We start from the raw sequence: 14,763 nt of genomic DNA, 5'->3' as shown, positions 1-14,763 counted from the left end.
TTGCTTTTCTTGAGTGAAAAGATACATAGTTATATACATGCACATGTAGAAGAATCATTCTTTACCATAGGTCTCTTTTGGGCCTATGTTAAGCACTATCTAAAAAAGAACTGTCAAGAATCAAGACTCTTAAAATTTTTTTAACCAAAATTATCATATGATTTGGTAATCTGCTTTTGTTAGTGAATGTCACATAGGCTTGATAAGGAGAAATCCAACAAGTTTCGTTATATTGAGAATTAGTAAAAGTACCACATGCAGTCTTGGTGTGGTGGTCACTCTACAAGTATTAAGTTCTTGTGGGGTGTGGGAGGCAAAGGTAGGGATTTAAATTTCTAAGAATGAACTTCACACACATATATTCTTAGATTAGACTAAAGTAAAATTTCTATCATGTATCCAAAAAAAAAAGAGTAAAAGTTAATATATAAATAAATTCCCTTTTAATTTAAAGTTGCTTAACTGCCTCAAAATATCTAGTTGATTATAATAAAATAAACAAATTAGTTGAACCCTTGATAATTTTGTAAAAATACTTTAAATTCCCTTTAAAATTGTTTAATTTAAACTAGAGCTTTAAATAGCTTTAAACCTTGTATTTACGGTTTAGATTCTTTGGTGCATTGTTCTAGTTTTTAATAGAAATAACAAATTTATAAATGCTCATTTTAAAATGACACTAATTTAAGAGAGAGACTAAATAATGATAATGAAAAAAAAATATCATTATTATTATTAAATAGATAAATATTGGTCATTAGTTGAACTGGCTGGGTTGAAGTATGTAAAAACGGAATAATACTTATATTATGTCATATTTTGTCATTTCTCACATTTTAAACTCTTTTTTATTACCATATTTTATCATTGTTGTTTGCCAAATTCTGTTAAAACTTTTTATTGTAAAAATTCTACGGCTAATAAAGCTTTGATTCCTGCCCCAAAATTACCGCACATTTAGAAATTTTGCTAAAGAGCTTTAGGGGCCCTCTTAAAGTTGAAAAAATAGATTGTGTTTAGATTAACTTCTAGCTAAAAGCTTATTTATTCAAAGTTGGCATAAGAATAATTGTACATAGAAAAAGTGCAGCTATTAAAGAGAAAACGAGACTATTCTAATGCTTAATAGTGGGTTCCAGTTAATTCAATTAGTAAAATCTTTGATGGTTGTATAAGAGAATTGAGATTCAATCCCTGCCTACACTAAAAACTAATTGGTGTCTTGGTCTGATATTAAAGAGCTATCATTGGGAGCGGACGCTATAGTTGAAATTCTCTCCAAAAAAAAAACTTTTAATAGAAATTATGAATTGTAAATATTTCTGGAAAGAGAGAAAGAGGTAATAATAATAATAATGACGATAATGATGATAATGAAATAATTAATAACCATTAATCGAACTAAATGGAATCATGAATGAAAATATAATTCACTTTTATTATGTCTCTTTTGTCATTTTTTCACTCTTAAAAGCTTTTTTTTTTTTTTACCAAATAGGAGTAAGGATTTCAAAACACTTCATCAATATATAGTTTGCCAAGCGCTCTAAACAGCAAAGCTCTTTTCAGTAGGAGTATTCATTTTGCTAATTGGCATTGACAACATCGGCTGAAACCACACCGATCGAGCTGACTGGCAATAGTTCGACTATCAACCATGGGTTTTCAAAACCGTTCGATCATTGATAGCTTGACATGCATATGTGTATATAAGGCAATCTTTTCCTTCTCCCATTGTCGATTCATTCCCGTTCTCATCGATTCTTGGTTGATATTGTCACCTTTGATCGATTGTTCCTCAAGCCAACACCATCACTCTCATCATTATTATCCATCACCGACTCAGTCGCACCACATCGCACTAAACCCATAAAATTGCCCCCGTTGTGATTGGCCAATGACCCTTCCACGATGCGGCTTAATGGGGGGTTTTTGATAAACTCCAAGGGGTACCCTATAGTTAAAACTTTAACTCCTAAGATAATAGCAAACCTATCCTTTATTTCATGAAAAATACTTTATCCACAACATTTTTATAATACTTTCACAACAAATTTTAAGTTGTAAATTGTTATGAGTAAGCAAATAAGTAATTTAAACTGTGAATTCAAATTAGAACTAATAATAACTTATCATGTATGATTTGTTGTGAAAATATTGTACACGTAACACTTCTTTTAATTCGTTATATTTTGAGGGATATTGTTTTTGCTTAGCTGTCCCTGTAAGGAAACAATAGTCTTTCTTTTGAAAATTAGTTGTTCTGTCAATTATTTTGTTTATATAGCTTATTTTAGGGCAATGATTGTAGGGATGATCTAAGAAATCCAACTTTAGGATAAAATAAATATTGAGAATGTGGACAAATTTTAGAAAATGGAAGATATTGAATGTGAACTTCACTGATCCAATGCAGACCTCATTGCCCCCTCTCTCATTGAGTCCCATCATCCAACTAATCCTTGAAAAATAAAGAACAAATGGCATATATTCGTCAACACCATACACGGAGGTAAGGTATGAAAGTCTATGTGTGTGTAGGCAAATAGGGTTTCAAGGTGTACCCCCTGTCTCCCTCTGGTTAAAGAAAGCTTCCATAATGATTTCTTAATTATATATATATATATATGATAAACAAATTATAGGTGCTATTGATCTAGAAAGACAAAGTGAAACAACATGTTGCTACTTATGTAACAGCTACCCGAATTTTTCCCTTAATTAAGTGTCCATTAGTTAATAATTTATTATACATTAAAAAAAGAGGCACTTTGACAAAGAAAATTAACTAGCTCCATCATGGGCCATTAGCTTTAAACTTACATGTATAGTAGACCAATACAATCCATGCCATCCAAGGAAGGATGAAAATAAAATAGAGGAACAAAAAGATACGGGAAAAGTAGAAGAGAAAAGAATAAGTACAACACAATCTTTTTGCACTATGTACATAACCCCGGCTAGAAGAAAAAAAGGATTTGTCCACTAAAGACCAACCACGGAGATGGCCTAGTAGTAGGAAGAACTTGTGACTTACAAGAATCCGAAGTTACTTCTTCAAGTAGTAGCAAGTCACACTATTGCGCGGATAATTCCATATTATTCATGGGTAGAGTTTAATTGAGTTGGGGACAGTAACTACGGGCTCTATTTTCTTGTTTACCAAAAAATAAAAGGATTTGTCCACTAAAGAACAGGAACTAAAACCTGCCAAACTTTAATGTCACAGTCCAAACCACCGCTGTAAACAAGGTAAGCTGCTGTATCAGAAGTGTTGCAATTGTCAATTGCAGCAGTCAAGCACTTGACTGGGCCTGTATGCCCTTCCAACACTGCCACACAACCGTAGTTTCTATCAACGCCTCTCCAAATCCTGACACTTCTATCAGCTGAACCACTACAAACCAAATCAGACACAACAGCCAAGCACAAAATGGAGCTAGTGTGACCTCTAAGCGCACCCATAACATCCATGTTGCCACCACCACCATCACTACTACTCTTCTCCCATACCACTATGGATCTGTCACATGCACCAGAGTACAACAAAGACCCATCATTGCTTAGAGCCAATGTATTGACCCCAGAGTTGTGTTTGATAAGCGTGGCAACTAAACGATGTTTCTCACCTGGGTTTTTCTTCCACACCTTGATTTTCTTGTCAGCTGAGCCAGTATAAACATGTCCATCATCGGCTAATGCCAGTGCGTTTATTGCATCATCATGTGCGTTTGTCACGGATTCTAAGCACTTAAAGTCCGTTGTTCGCCAAATCTTGAGTGTCCTATCCCATGAAACGGAGTAGAGAAGTGACTCATCCTGAGACAAAGCAAGAGAAGACACAGCATCAACATGATGTACCCAAGTGCAACTCTTGTGCCTTCGAATCTGAACCTGGTTCTTAGGCATCAGGAGCTTAAAAGCACGGTCACCAAGTGTTGGGAGTGTAGCCAAGTGCGTGTACTTTTGGTGATCATCAAGTTGTTCATGGTCATTGATTTTCCATACCCGGATTTTATGGTCTTGATGAGCACTATAGAGTTTGTCAGCTTGTACCACTAGGGACTTCACGGCACCTTTCCCAGCAACTACAAAGTTGTTTGTTGAACTTTCTTGGTCTAATTGATCAGAGTCAAAAGGTTTGCGTTTCCATGACCTGATTTCTCCGTCAGAAAAGCCTGCATAGAGGAATTTCCCAGCTAGGGTGAGAGAGGATATGTAAGAGGTTTGGCCTTTGAGAGTGGCGAGGCAGTAGTGGTTTGTGTTGGAAAAACAGTGTTGTTGGGATTGTGAGGTGAGTGAAGGAACTGATTGTAGGCTTGGCTGAGAAAGAAGGGACTTTAACTCTAGTTGATAGTGGTTGGACTCAGATTGAGACTCATTGTTTGAGTGGCTAGACTCAGATTGTTCGCATGCCATGATTCCCATGTCATAGAGAAAGGAAATGAAGGAATTGTTAAATATATAGTAGAGAGACAGAATTGGAGGAACTTTTTTCTTTTTTGTTCTTTATCTTGGAGGAGGAGTGGGGTGCAAAAGATATACAGTTGAATTATAGGTTAGTGTTTAGCATAAAGTGAGATGCAAGAATGGTGAATGGCCCAGTTTTAACTTTCAACTTTCAATTTTCAACTATTCTAATAGTAATATAGGTAGGTGTAGTGTAGGAATTGGTCCTACACAGTCAGAGGGCATCAACCTTTGGTTTTTTTGTTTTGTTTTGTGTTTTTCTTTTCAATTTTTTCTTAGAGAGGATCAACGTTATATGCATTCTTCGAAACTAACATGTACATGTACAGAAAACCTGATTATTCTAGGGAATGGTGGAGGTGTGGATAAGTGAGAGAATAGGTAAGGAAAATGGAAACCAAAAAAAAGGGTGAAAATATTTACTGGTTCTAAAATTTTGGGTTGAGCTCTATTTTAGTTTCTGAAATTTGAAAATTCCTTTTTTTAATCTTCAAAAATTTGTAAATATAACAAGATAGTTCATCCATAAGCAAAAATTATAATAATATTGCTATGGAATGACTAACTTACCAGATTTAAAATTTCAAATTTTTGGCACTAAAATAATATCTGATGCAAATTCAAATTCTAGAGGTCACACTCACACTAGACCCCCAACACACATATAATAACAATAATAATAAAAGGAGGGCACAGTAAACATTTTGTCTATATTTCCACAGTAAAGTATCAGCCAAATTTCCGAGCATAGCAAGCTTGGTCCACAACTATATTATAAAAGTAAAATATGTGACAGCTGGATGTGAAATTAACAATACAAAAGAGAGTATGTGCAAATAATGTATATTAACTATTCATATAAAATTTATATAAATACATATTCAGTAAAAAAATAAATAAATAATGCTATCCACTAAAGAAATCTTTATTTTATGAAAGGTTGAAATAAATATTCAAGCTTCTTCTTAGTTGTTTCAATAGCACAAATCGTTATTAATTCATTAGCAATGGCATTCTTTTTGAACCCTTGTATATGTGGTTTAAATCTCACATCTTACTTTTTTTACTATTGAACTATATATATATATATATATATATATTACATACTTAATTTTATTGGTTAAAAAATTACAACAATTACTCAAATAGGCTTGTCAGCCGATAATCCAGTGCCTAACAAGAACAAAAAGTCCTGAGCTAAACAAACTTGTATAGTTGTGCTTAACAAACACTGAAATTGATTAAAAAAATTCAGAGCTATATATGATTGATTCCGACGGCTTTGATTTTCGAATAAGAAGGTACAAGAAAAGGACAGTCTTGGATATCAAAAGCAAGCATTTATAGAATTGGCACCTGGCATGAGATATTTTGTATGTAATCAATATATATACTATGATCAAACGTTAAAAAAAATAATAAAATAATAAAAATAAATAAATAAAAAACTTCCCTGTTTCAACTACTATTCGACGACAAACGTCACAAACCATGCAGCTTATCTTTGAGTGTCTCTTGCACTCATATATTTTACTCATGATCCACATAAAATACCCTTTTTGGGAAGATTTGATTTGGGTGAGCCTTACTAATCAAACCAAGAACAAAATTAAGGATTTTGATTAGACTTAAATGGGTCTTTTAGTGTGTCTGTCTCAAGACTTATACCATAACTGGCCTTTGCTGCGTTATAAAATTCATTTGCTTTCATTACTATTATACAAACTAATACAATAATGATAAAAGATCCTTTTACACTTGTTTGTATTTACTATTTTATATCAGTATTCACAATTAATGTATAAATGTTTACATTTTAAAACGTGAAACTGGACATAATAAACTAATTGTTCTATGTGAAATGTTATCATTTATAGTGGGGAAGGTTTAACAGGAAAAAATCAAAATCAAAATATCATTATTTAGATTAAACCTTAATACCTAGTAAGTTTTATCTTCTCACCTCCCTTAACTGCCCTAGTAAGCTTAATGGTTTGGGATTTTGACCTTGTTGACTCGGTGCAAAAAAATACTCGAAAATTGACCAAGCTGACTAATTTGCATATGAGATTCATAGACCAAGCCGACTGATGTGCATGTGCAGGGCTGGCTCTAGACCTAAACACCACCCCCCCCCCCCAAAAAAAAAAAAAAAAACAAAAAGCAAAAGAAAAGGATATTGATCCCCATTACATAAACAAAAGGCCCCAAATTTGTGCAAAAAAGGTCTTGAAAATTGAAGAATGTTAATCGATTTTTTTTCTTTTAGGAAAAAAATATGAATGGGTTTTTTTCATTCTTTCTCTTACCTTTAAGAAGGTCCTTAAAATATTAAACCAATAGAAATCCAACCCAATTGAAACCCTAAATTGTTTCGTGAAAGCAAAATTATGAGTGTGTCAAATTAGATTGATCATTTCTCAAGAAGATTAATTGGATTAGTTATTATATATTGTAAAAGATATGTTAATAAAACCTAAACATAAAAATTTAATTAATAATTTTGTATCTCAAAAAATTATATATATATATATATATATATATAAAATTAAACAAAAAAAAAATATTTAACTGATTTTTAATTATTAAAAAACACTCACTTAAATCTATTGCCTTAGGTTTCAAAATGTATTGAGTCGGCCGTTTTTACTTACACATAGTCAGATGTACAGGTCTCTCTCCCTTTCCATTTTATTTTTTTGGATAAGTTGCTTCATTTCATTATTTGGTTTTTCTCGAAGGTACAATAATCAGGTGGCCAAAGTAGGACCCTGATTTGAACCTTTGCACCCAATTAACAATGATAATTGCTAGATTTATAGATTTAATTATGTGATACTGGTCTATGTGCGTTAGGCTTTTGCTTACACATAGTTGGAGAGGTCTCTCCCCCTTCCTATTCAAGATCTCTTTCAATTTACTAAAATCACTTTTTAGGCAAATTTGGTTTTTCTTGAAGGTACAACTATTATCAGGTGGCAAAAGTAGGACCCTGATTGGAACCTTAATTTGGATCCAATGAACAATGATAATTGCTTTGGAATCTCTCAATTGGTGTCCAACATGTTCATTATTCCTTTCTGGCTACCACAATATGAAGTAGGTCTAGCTCCTATAGATACTTCTTTGAGTGTGACTTGCATTCTGACCTCAACAATGGCTTTTAGATGGAACTAGGTCTAGAGGTAGAGTTGTCATAAGAAGAATCTGTGAAAACTATTGTCCCTTGATGCAATATGGATGATGATTTTCCTAGAATGCAGAATGCTTTTCAATAAACATGGTAGACCAAAAATGAACAGATTTGAAAGCCAAAGTTGGTATTGGGGACATGTAGGCTGTACCTATGACTATGATGGAATACCTTATTTTGTATGTTTCCAAAGGTCGGCTAAATCTTATCTTGTATCCAATTTCTCCCATGTTTTTGAAGATGTTAAGGAAAAGGGTTTCACAATTTCTCTCTTTTAAATTTGAAAAAGAAACATTTGTGTTAAGTTCAAGAAAAAGACTGTTAAACATGACTTCCTAGCATTGGAATTTCGTAACATGCATGATCCTATTTCATGCTGGCATTAGTTTTCATAAGTTTATTTTCCTTCCAATTAGTTGTGGAGTCCACACCCTGCTTTTCATGAAGCTTAAAGTAATTTCATTCCTTATGCCATCTCGGGTTTTCATTTTCATACTAAACACATTACGATTTGCGAGTCAAAAATCATTGGCTTGTTGATTTTGAGACGTATTGAGACTTTTATAAGATTCCAAGATTCCAAATCAGGCTACCAACCATGCATGAGTTTTTTTTTTTTTTTTTTTTTTTTTTTTTTTTTTTTTTTTTTTTTTTTTTAATTTAGAGAGACTGAGTCATATGTGAGAGAAGTAATAAAAAAAATGGGTTTAGAAAAGAAAAAAAAAATCATTTACATACCATCCAAAATCTCTATACTGGGTGAAATTTAATTAGTAGAACGGACCAGAATTTAGAATGAGATGAAATAGAGAAATGATTCGTACCAATTAACATGACAATTAATAAACCTTTAGAGTTGTAACATTTAATCTACACCATGAAATAGAACCAATTTAAATGGGGAGGATCCATACTCCTTTTCCGATCCCCTTTTATCGATAGGGGAGTTTTTATTTATTCAACAAAGTGGTCAATGTACAACAAAAGGCCACCTGAAACATGGCGTCCCATAAAACGTTATTTTTCCTTTATATTGTGGTGGATTCAAGATTTCTAGTGTGTGAACTTAGTGAAAATTTTGGTAAAATATTAATTGTCTCTAGCATAATTATGTATTAATTGATTTGATTAAGCATCAACCTACCCCTCTCTCTCTCTCTCTCTCTTTCTTTCTCTCTCTCTCTCTCTCTCTATATATATATATATATATATATCTATATGAGTTAGTTTTAAGTTACACCTAGTGTAACTTTAAGCAATGTTACACCACCCAATAATTTATTATTAAATTCATATTTTAAGAATCTCACCGTTGAATTATATGTTCTATATGTGCTTAACATGCATGCTAATTTTCATACTAATCGGATATTATTTACCTTGTGATCCATAAACTCATATTTTATGAATCATTTTAAATTACAAAAATTTGAATTTAAAAAAATAATTGATAACATGACTATTAATCTTTGATCAACGTGAAATTTTGCAAATATGGAGAGTATATGAATATAATATAATCCAACGGTAGATTTGTCAAATTTCGCATATAATAATAAGTTATTAAGTGGTGTAATATTGTTTAGAGTTACACTAGGTATAACTTGAACCTAACTCTATATATATATATATATATATATATATATATATATTTGAAAAGAGTTTAACATCAACCTCCCGGGATCAGTTCACCGTCTTTGTCACTCCAGCTCTCAATGCCCACCTAATATCTCTTCACCGACTTCATCTCTTGATTGCTCCTTTTATTTATTGCAGGCTTTTTTTTTTCTTTTCGACCCTACCAACAAAATTATCTAAAATGAAAGCCAACATAATTGTCATAGGCTCAAATTAAGCCAATTAATTAGTACAAAATTTGCACAGAGATCTTTATATTCGCTCTTTCTTAGTTTCTTTTTTTTTTTTTGGTTGGTAATCAAGTGGTACCCTCAAGGGAACATTATGATTCCATAAGAGAAAGGTCTTAAATTAGACGAGTACGTACGAGAGTACGACATCCTATGCTAGTATAACATATCATATGCGTCTGTATGTTAGTAGATTTTTTTTTCCAACTACAGTTATATTTAACTAACTTTCAATAAACATCTAACACACATTACATATGCTTACTTAAAATAAAAATAAATAAAATAAAAAACCCTCAAGCCTCAAATCAAAAGGAGAGCAATATGAAGTTTTCCGTAAATCTTGTTACACACAACTTATCACACACTGTACACACTCTCTTAAAATCGTTTTTTAGCCTGCGTGACATATATAGAGTGTATAGGTTGTGTGCCATAAGCGATGTACAACTATCTGTCTTCCTATATGCGTGTTGCCTCGTAGCATAGAGTACTCTTTTTTAGGAAGGACTTGTAATGTTACCAAATCAAGAGAGGTGGAAGAGATCCACAACTTATTAATTTCAATTTGATCTTGGACTTGAATCTTCACTGCAAAGAAATTGGTCCATGGACACCTAAAATTGTTTCAAATGTGCCCAAATTGTCTTGAAGGTTAGAATAATCCAATTAAAAACTTGAGGCTATCATCTATAAACTTCTTACATTGTCTCAGATACCTCGCTATCAAGGAATTCATGTTCATTCAAAAAGACTCTCTCTGTCTCTCTCTCTCTCTCTCTCTCTCTCTCTCTCTTGCTTTATGATGTATCAACTATCAATCAGCTATTCGTGGCTTGAAGGGACAATTTTTCTGTAGGGAAATCGAAATCCATTTCATTAATGAAAGCAAGTTGAAAGAGGACTATATCTCATAAAGCACTGTCCCTAGTTCACTATTGCATAAATAATGAAAGAATGGGGTCTTGCAAGCACTAATAAATTCACAACCAGAAAATTAGAAATGTCTCGTCTGTGCAACTTGCATTACCCTATCCGTACATTGTCTGTTGGTCCCATAAAATGGCAATATCAATCAACAAGACATTAATAATTTTATGGATGCTTATGTTTACTCTTAAATCTTTCACTGTTATTAGATGTGTCTTGGTGTTAAAAAAAACCATCTTAGACTCTTGTATTTTAGTGTCCATTATTGAATTGCAGAAACAAAGAGTTTCACATGCCAATGGACAAAAACAATGCTCCAGTTTGCTCAATTTGGTAATCAATTATAACTCCTTCACATGATGATCAGTATGGCCAGATTACTAGACCTTTCTATTACACTCATCACACTGTGAATTCCATCTATAAAAGGGGTAGCCTGGTAGGTATAAACACAGTAATATCATATTCATGTTAGTTGGCAAAAGAATATAATGGAGGCTGTCATATTCATATTCTTTTCAATTACTCTATCTGGCACTACTCTTGATTGCATTCACTATAGTTTACTTTATCAGAATTTTTTATCTTTTTAATAAGTGATACAATGACATAAATCCCATATTACACATTCACACAAGCATTACTTCAGCTGATGTACTTAATTCTTTAAGAATTTTAAACTTTTTAACTGTTTAGTTGTGTTTTGGATAAGCATAAAATTCACCTTATTTTTAATGATGTCAGTGTATGTACAACTCTTTAAATGTTCGTTTCTAAGTAAAGTTATATTTTTTATCTTGTAAGTCAAACAAGCACATAACCTGCTTTCACATATGTATAATTTACAAATGATTATAATAAAGGATAAATTACCATGATTTTAGTCCCTAAAATTTAGTGTAAGTTTAATTTTGATCCCTTAAATTTTAAAAGTTCGGATTTGGTGCCTGAAATTTCAATAAAGGGTACAATTTGGATCCTTTATTAATCTATTTTCTATTTACATGACTAATGATATGCTAAGCCATCCCATTTCTAAGAGACTAAATCAAATCAACCCCATATATGTAAGAGCCAAAACCAAACTTACTCCATATTTCAATAACCAAAATTGAAATTAACCAAAATTTAAACTTGTTAAATTTAAATGACCAAAATCGAACTTATCCTAGATTGCAAAGACAAAAATATAATTTGCCCTATCATAATTAATTAGTGGGAAAGTATAGGACGACAACAAAATGTCATGACACGATTATTACCTGCTCTGCTGAAACAGATGTGCATGAGTTTTTAATATTAACCCCCCCAATTGATTTCATGGGACATGAGGGGAACAATATGTACACACTACACAGTACACCCACAAGGCCACAACTCAATATAAGAGATATGCCTTAATCTAGGCCCAAGGTTCCAAAGCCCATAGAAAATCCATCTGAACTCATTCCAAGCCCAGGCAGGGCTCAAGCTGACCTAACCAATTAACAATTTTTGGGCCGTCCATTAAAAAAAAAAAAAAAAACAACAACAACAACAACAATTTAAAAAAAGAAAAAAGAAATAAAGAGATTATAAACGGCTAAGAATGTGGATTTTGTTGAGGTTTTAAATTGTGATTATTTTATGAATCTGTCCTTAGTTGAAAACTACTAAGTAAGGAGATATTTTGAGATATCTTTTTTTTTTTTTGAGAAACATATTTAGACATATCTAAATTTAGAGTCAATAGCTTGAACAACTTGAAAGTAGGAAGCTTTTTAGATAGTAGTAGTATAGATATAGATAAAAATAATTTTTTTGTTCATTTCAGTTTGCTAAATTCGAAGTCTATTCAATTACAGTCTTTGGGTCAACTTTAGTTAAAATATTTATAAAACAAATTCTAGAAAGTATTTTTTAATCATTAATTGGATGCTTTAATATAAAAAACTTGAAGAAAAAAAAAAAAGATAATTAACTGTGTAAGGGCCCAAAAAAGGCTAAGCCCACTTGGAATGGTGGAGTTAGATTTTATAGGCCTAGTGCAATTAATTTATTAAAGTATGGGCTGGCGAGGTCAATTTTAATGCTCTCTTATGGACCAACTATTAGGTTAGTGGAGATAGGGTTGAGTGAATTGTAAAAAGAAATACTAAATCTGGAAATAACACTATCTCGGGTCTGGCCGAGAAGCAAATATTCATAAAAAGTTTCAAGTTTTTTAGATACAAGGTTTCCTTACACAGTTTTTCTTTTTTCTTTCAATCTCTCGTCCCCCTAATTTGGATGGGTTTCATTTCCTTATATAGTCCTTTAGATTGCATCATAGCCCTCCACTTGTACAATTAGGAGCCTTCTTTTGGATGCTTGTCCTATCAGGGTAATGCTGGAGGTGGTAAAATGTGCTGCAAGTTGTGAAGCCACTGTTCCAGGGTCATTCCTTCATTAATGCAGCTATCTAAGTTGGTACAGTGCATTAAATGTGGAAGTGATGGCTACTTTATCTAGATATTTCATTTATTCTTTACTCACACATTTCTTCCACCTTCTTTGGTTTCTTGTCTTTTGGTACTATTAGCTTGCTTGGTAATTCCCGAGGAATGCTTGCTCCTCGAGAGGTCGGCCTCTTCATCTTTCCTCTTCAAGCTTTAATTCGCGAGTTAGGCCAGGATTGATGTGCAAATGGGCCTGTTTTCCTCCTCAGGCTGGGCCCATAGTTTCCATTATGTAATTAGCCTCACCCCTCCTACAAACTGTAATATATAATAAAGGAATAATTACACATAACCCACCTGTGGTTTGGGCGAAAATCATTTTGCCCACCCATGGTTTGAAAAGTATCACTTAACCCACCTGAGGTGTGTTTCCGTCACTCTCCGTAACCCACCTCGGTCTCTGCCGTTACAAAAACACCTTTTAACTCCAAAACAGAACATAACACGAATCAAAACCCCCAAAACTCAAACACTTTTCGAGAGAGAGACCTAAGGTGCAATCAGGCTTATTCTTCGTGGTTTGGAGCGTGTGGAGAGGGAGAAAACATTTGTTTTGCATCATCGAACCTAGGCAAGGTATGTGTGATTGTTTTTCATCTACATTTGAGTTCTTGATGTCATTTTTTTATGGTGACCCACCCACGTAGTTAGGTTTTGCTGTTCATCTGCACAATAAAATTTTTTTTGTATGTTAAATGTGCATTTTGCTATTTATGTGTAGAATCGCTTAGGATATGCATTTTGCTATGGTTGTTTCTATAATGCATTTGTCCGTGTGGTCCCTAATATGCATTTTGCTATTGTATGTCAATGATTGCACTTGTTTTTGAATTGTGGGTAGTGTGGTCCCTATGAATTTGTTGGGAATCTGGTTTTACATGTGCTTTATGTGGTCCTTTGTCCGTGTGTTGTTGTCAATTTGTTGGCTTGTTGTCTCTTTTGGCTTCTTGTCATTTTCTGCATGTCAATGTGTAAACAAAATACTTATTTTAATTGCAGATGATTGACTTCACATTTGACCTTGAAATTCATGTTGGGAGATGTTTTGTGGAGGAGCCAACCATACAATATATGGGTAGGTCTGTACGTTTATTGACAGAGATTGACCCTGACAAGTTGAGTTACTTTGAAATTCGGGATTTATGCCATCTAGTTGGTGCTCCTAAGGAACACAGTAGATATAAGTAGTTAATTCCTGATGGTGATTTACAGCATGATTTAAGAGACATAGAAACAGATACAGATGTCGTAAACATGACTAACCTTCATAAGGCATGGTATGCTGAAAAAATCATAATCTATACTGACATAGATGTGGAGCCATTGGCAGTTGAGTATCCTAATGCAGGGGGAGTGGCAGATAGTGGTGTAGTTGGTGATGGAGGGGGAGTGGCAGATGGTGTAGGTGGTCATGCAGGTGGTGATGTAAGTGGTGATGCAGCAAGGGTTGAAATAGAATTGGATAGTGATGATGATAAAGATGATAAGAATGATGATGAGAATAATGATGAGAGTGATGATGAAGAAGATGTTGAGGATGTTGACATTGATGCAAGAGATGAAAAACAGAATGTTGAAGGAGATGATGATGATGATGATGATAATGATTGGCTAAATGAAGGCCTAGAGGGGGATGGCTTTGGTGATGATATATTTGCTGCTCAAAACTCAGCTCCACAATGTTCTGCTCCCAATACAAACCCAGAATCAAACAATGCACCCCACACAGCCCCAAAATCAAGCAATGCATTCCATGCAGACCCTGAGTGGGCTGAGCCAGCCCTTGAGGATGACCTGGTAAGTATGGATGGGTCTGATGATGAGC

The 14,763-nt window shown here is 33.5% G+C and overlaps 1 protein-coding gene across 1 annotated transcript; it reads right to left on the bottom strand.

The window, feature by feature from the left end:
* Positions 1-2,798: 2,798 nt before the first annotated feature.
* LOC115965850 (protein JINGUBANG) lies at positions 2,799-4,539 on the bottom strand. The gene has a single exon (XM_031085139.1). The coding sequence runs from the start codon at positions 4,426-4,428 to the stop codon at positions 3,187-3,189; it is 1,242 nt and encodes a 413-aa protein (XP_030940999.1). The 5' UTR covers positions 4,429-4,539; the 3' UTR covers positions 2,799-3,186.
* Between the last annotated feature and the right edge of the window lie 10,224 nt (positions 4,540-14,763).

The sequence above is a fragment of the Quercus lobata genome, chromosome 10 (assembly GCF_001633185.2).
Source record: "Quercus lobata isolate SW786 chromosome 10, ValleyOak3.0 Primary Assembly, whole genome shotgun sequence".
NCBI classification, from domain to species: Eukaryota; Viridiplantae; Streptophyta; class Magnoliopsida; order Fagales; family Fagaceae; genus Quercus; species Quercus lobata.
Note: the sequence above shows the minus strand (reverse complement) of the source record. Positions and strands in the feature narration are given on the sequence as shown.

Coding starts and splice junctions, on each gene's coding strand:
- LOC115965850 (XM_031085139.1), bottom strand. CDS start 4,428: ATGGGAATCATGGCATGCGAACAATCTGAGTCTAGCCACTCAAACAAT.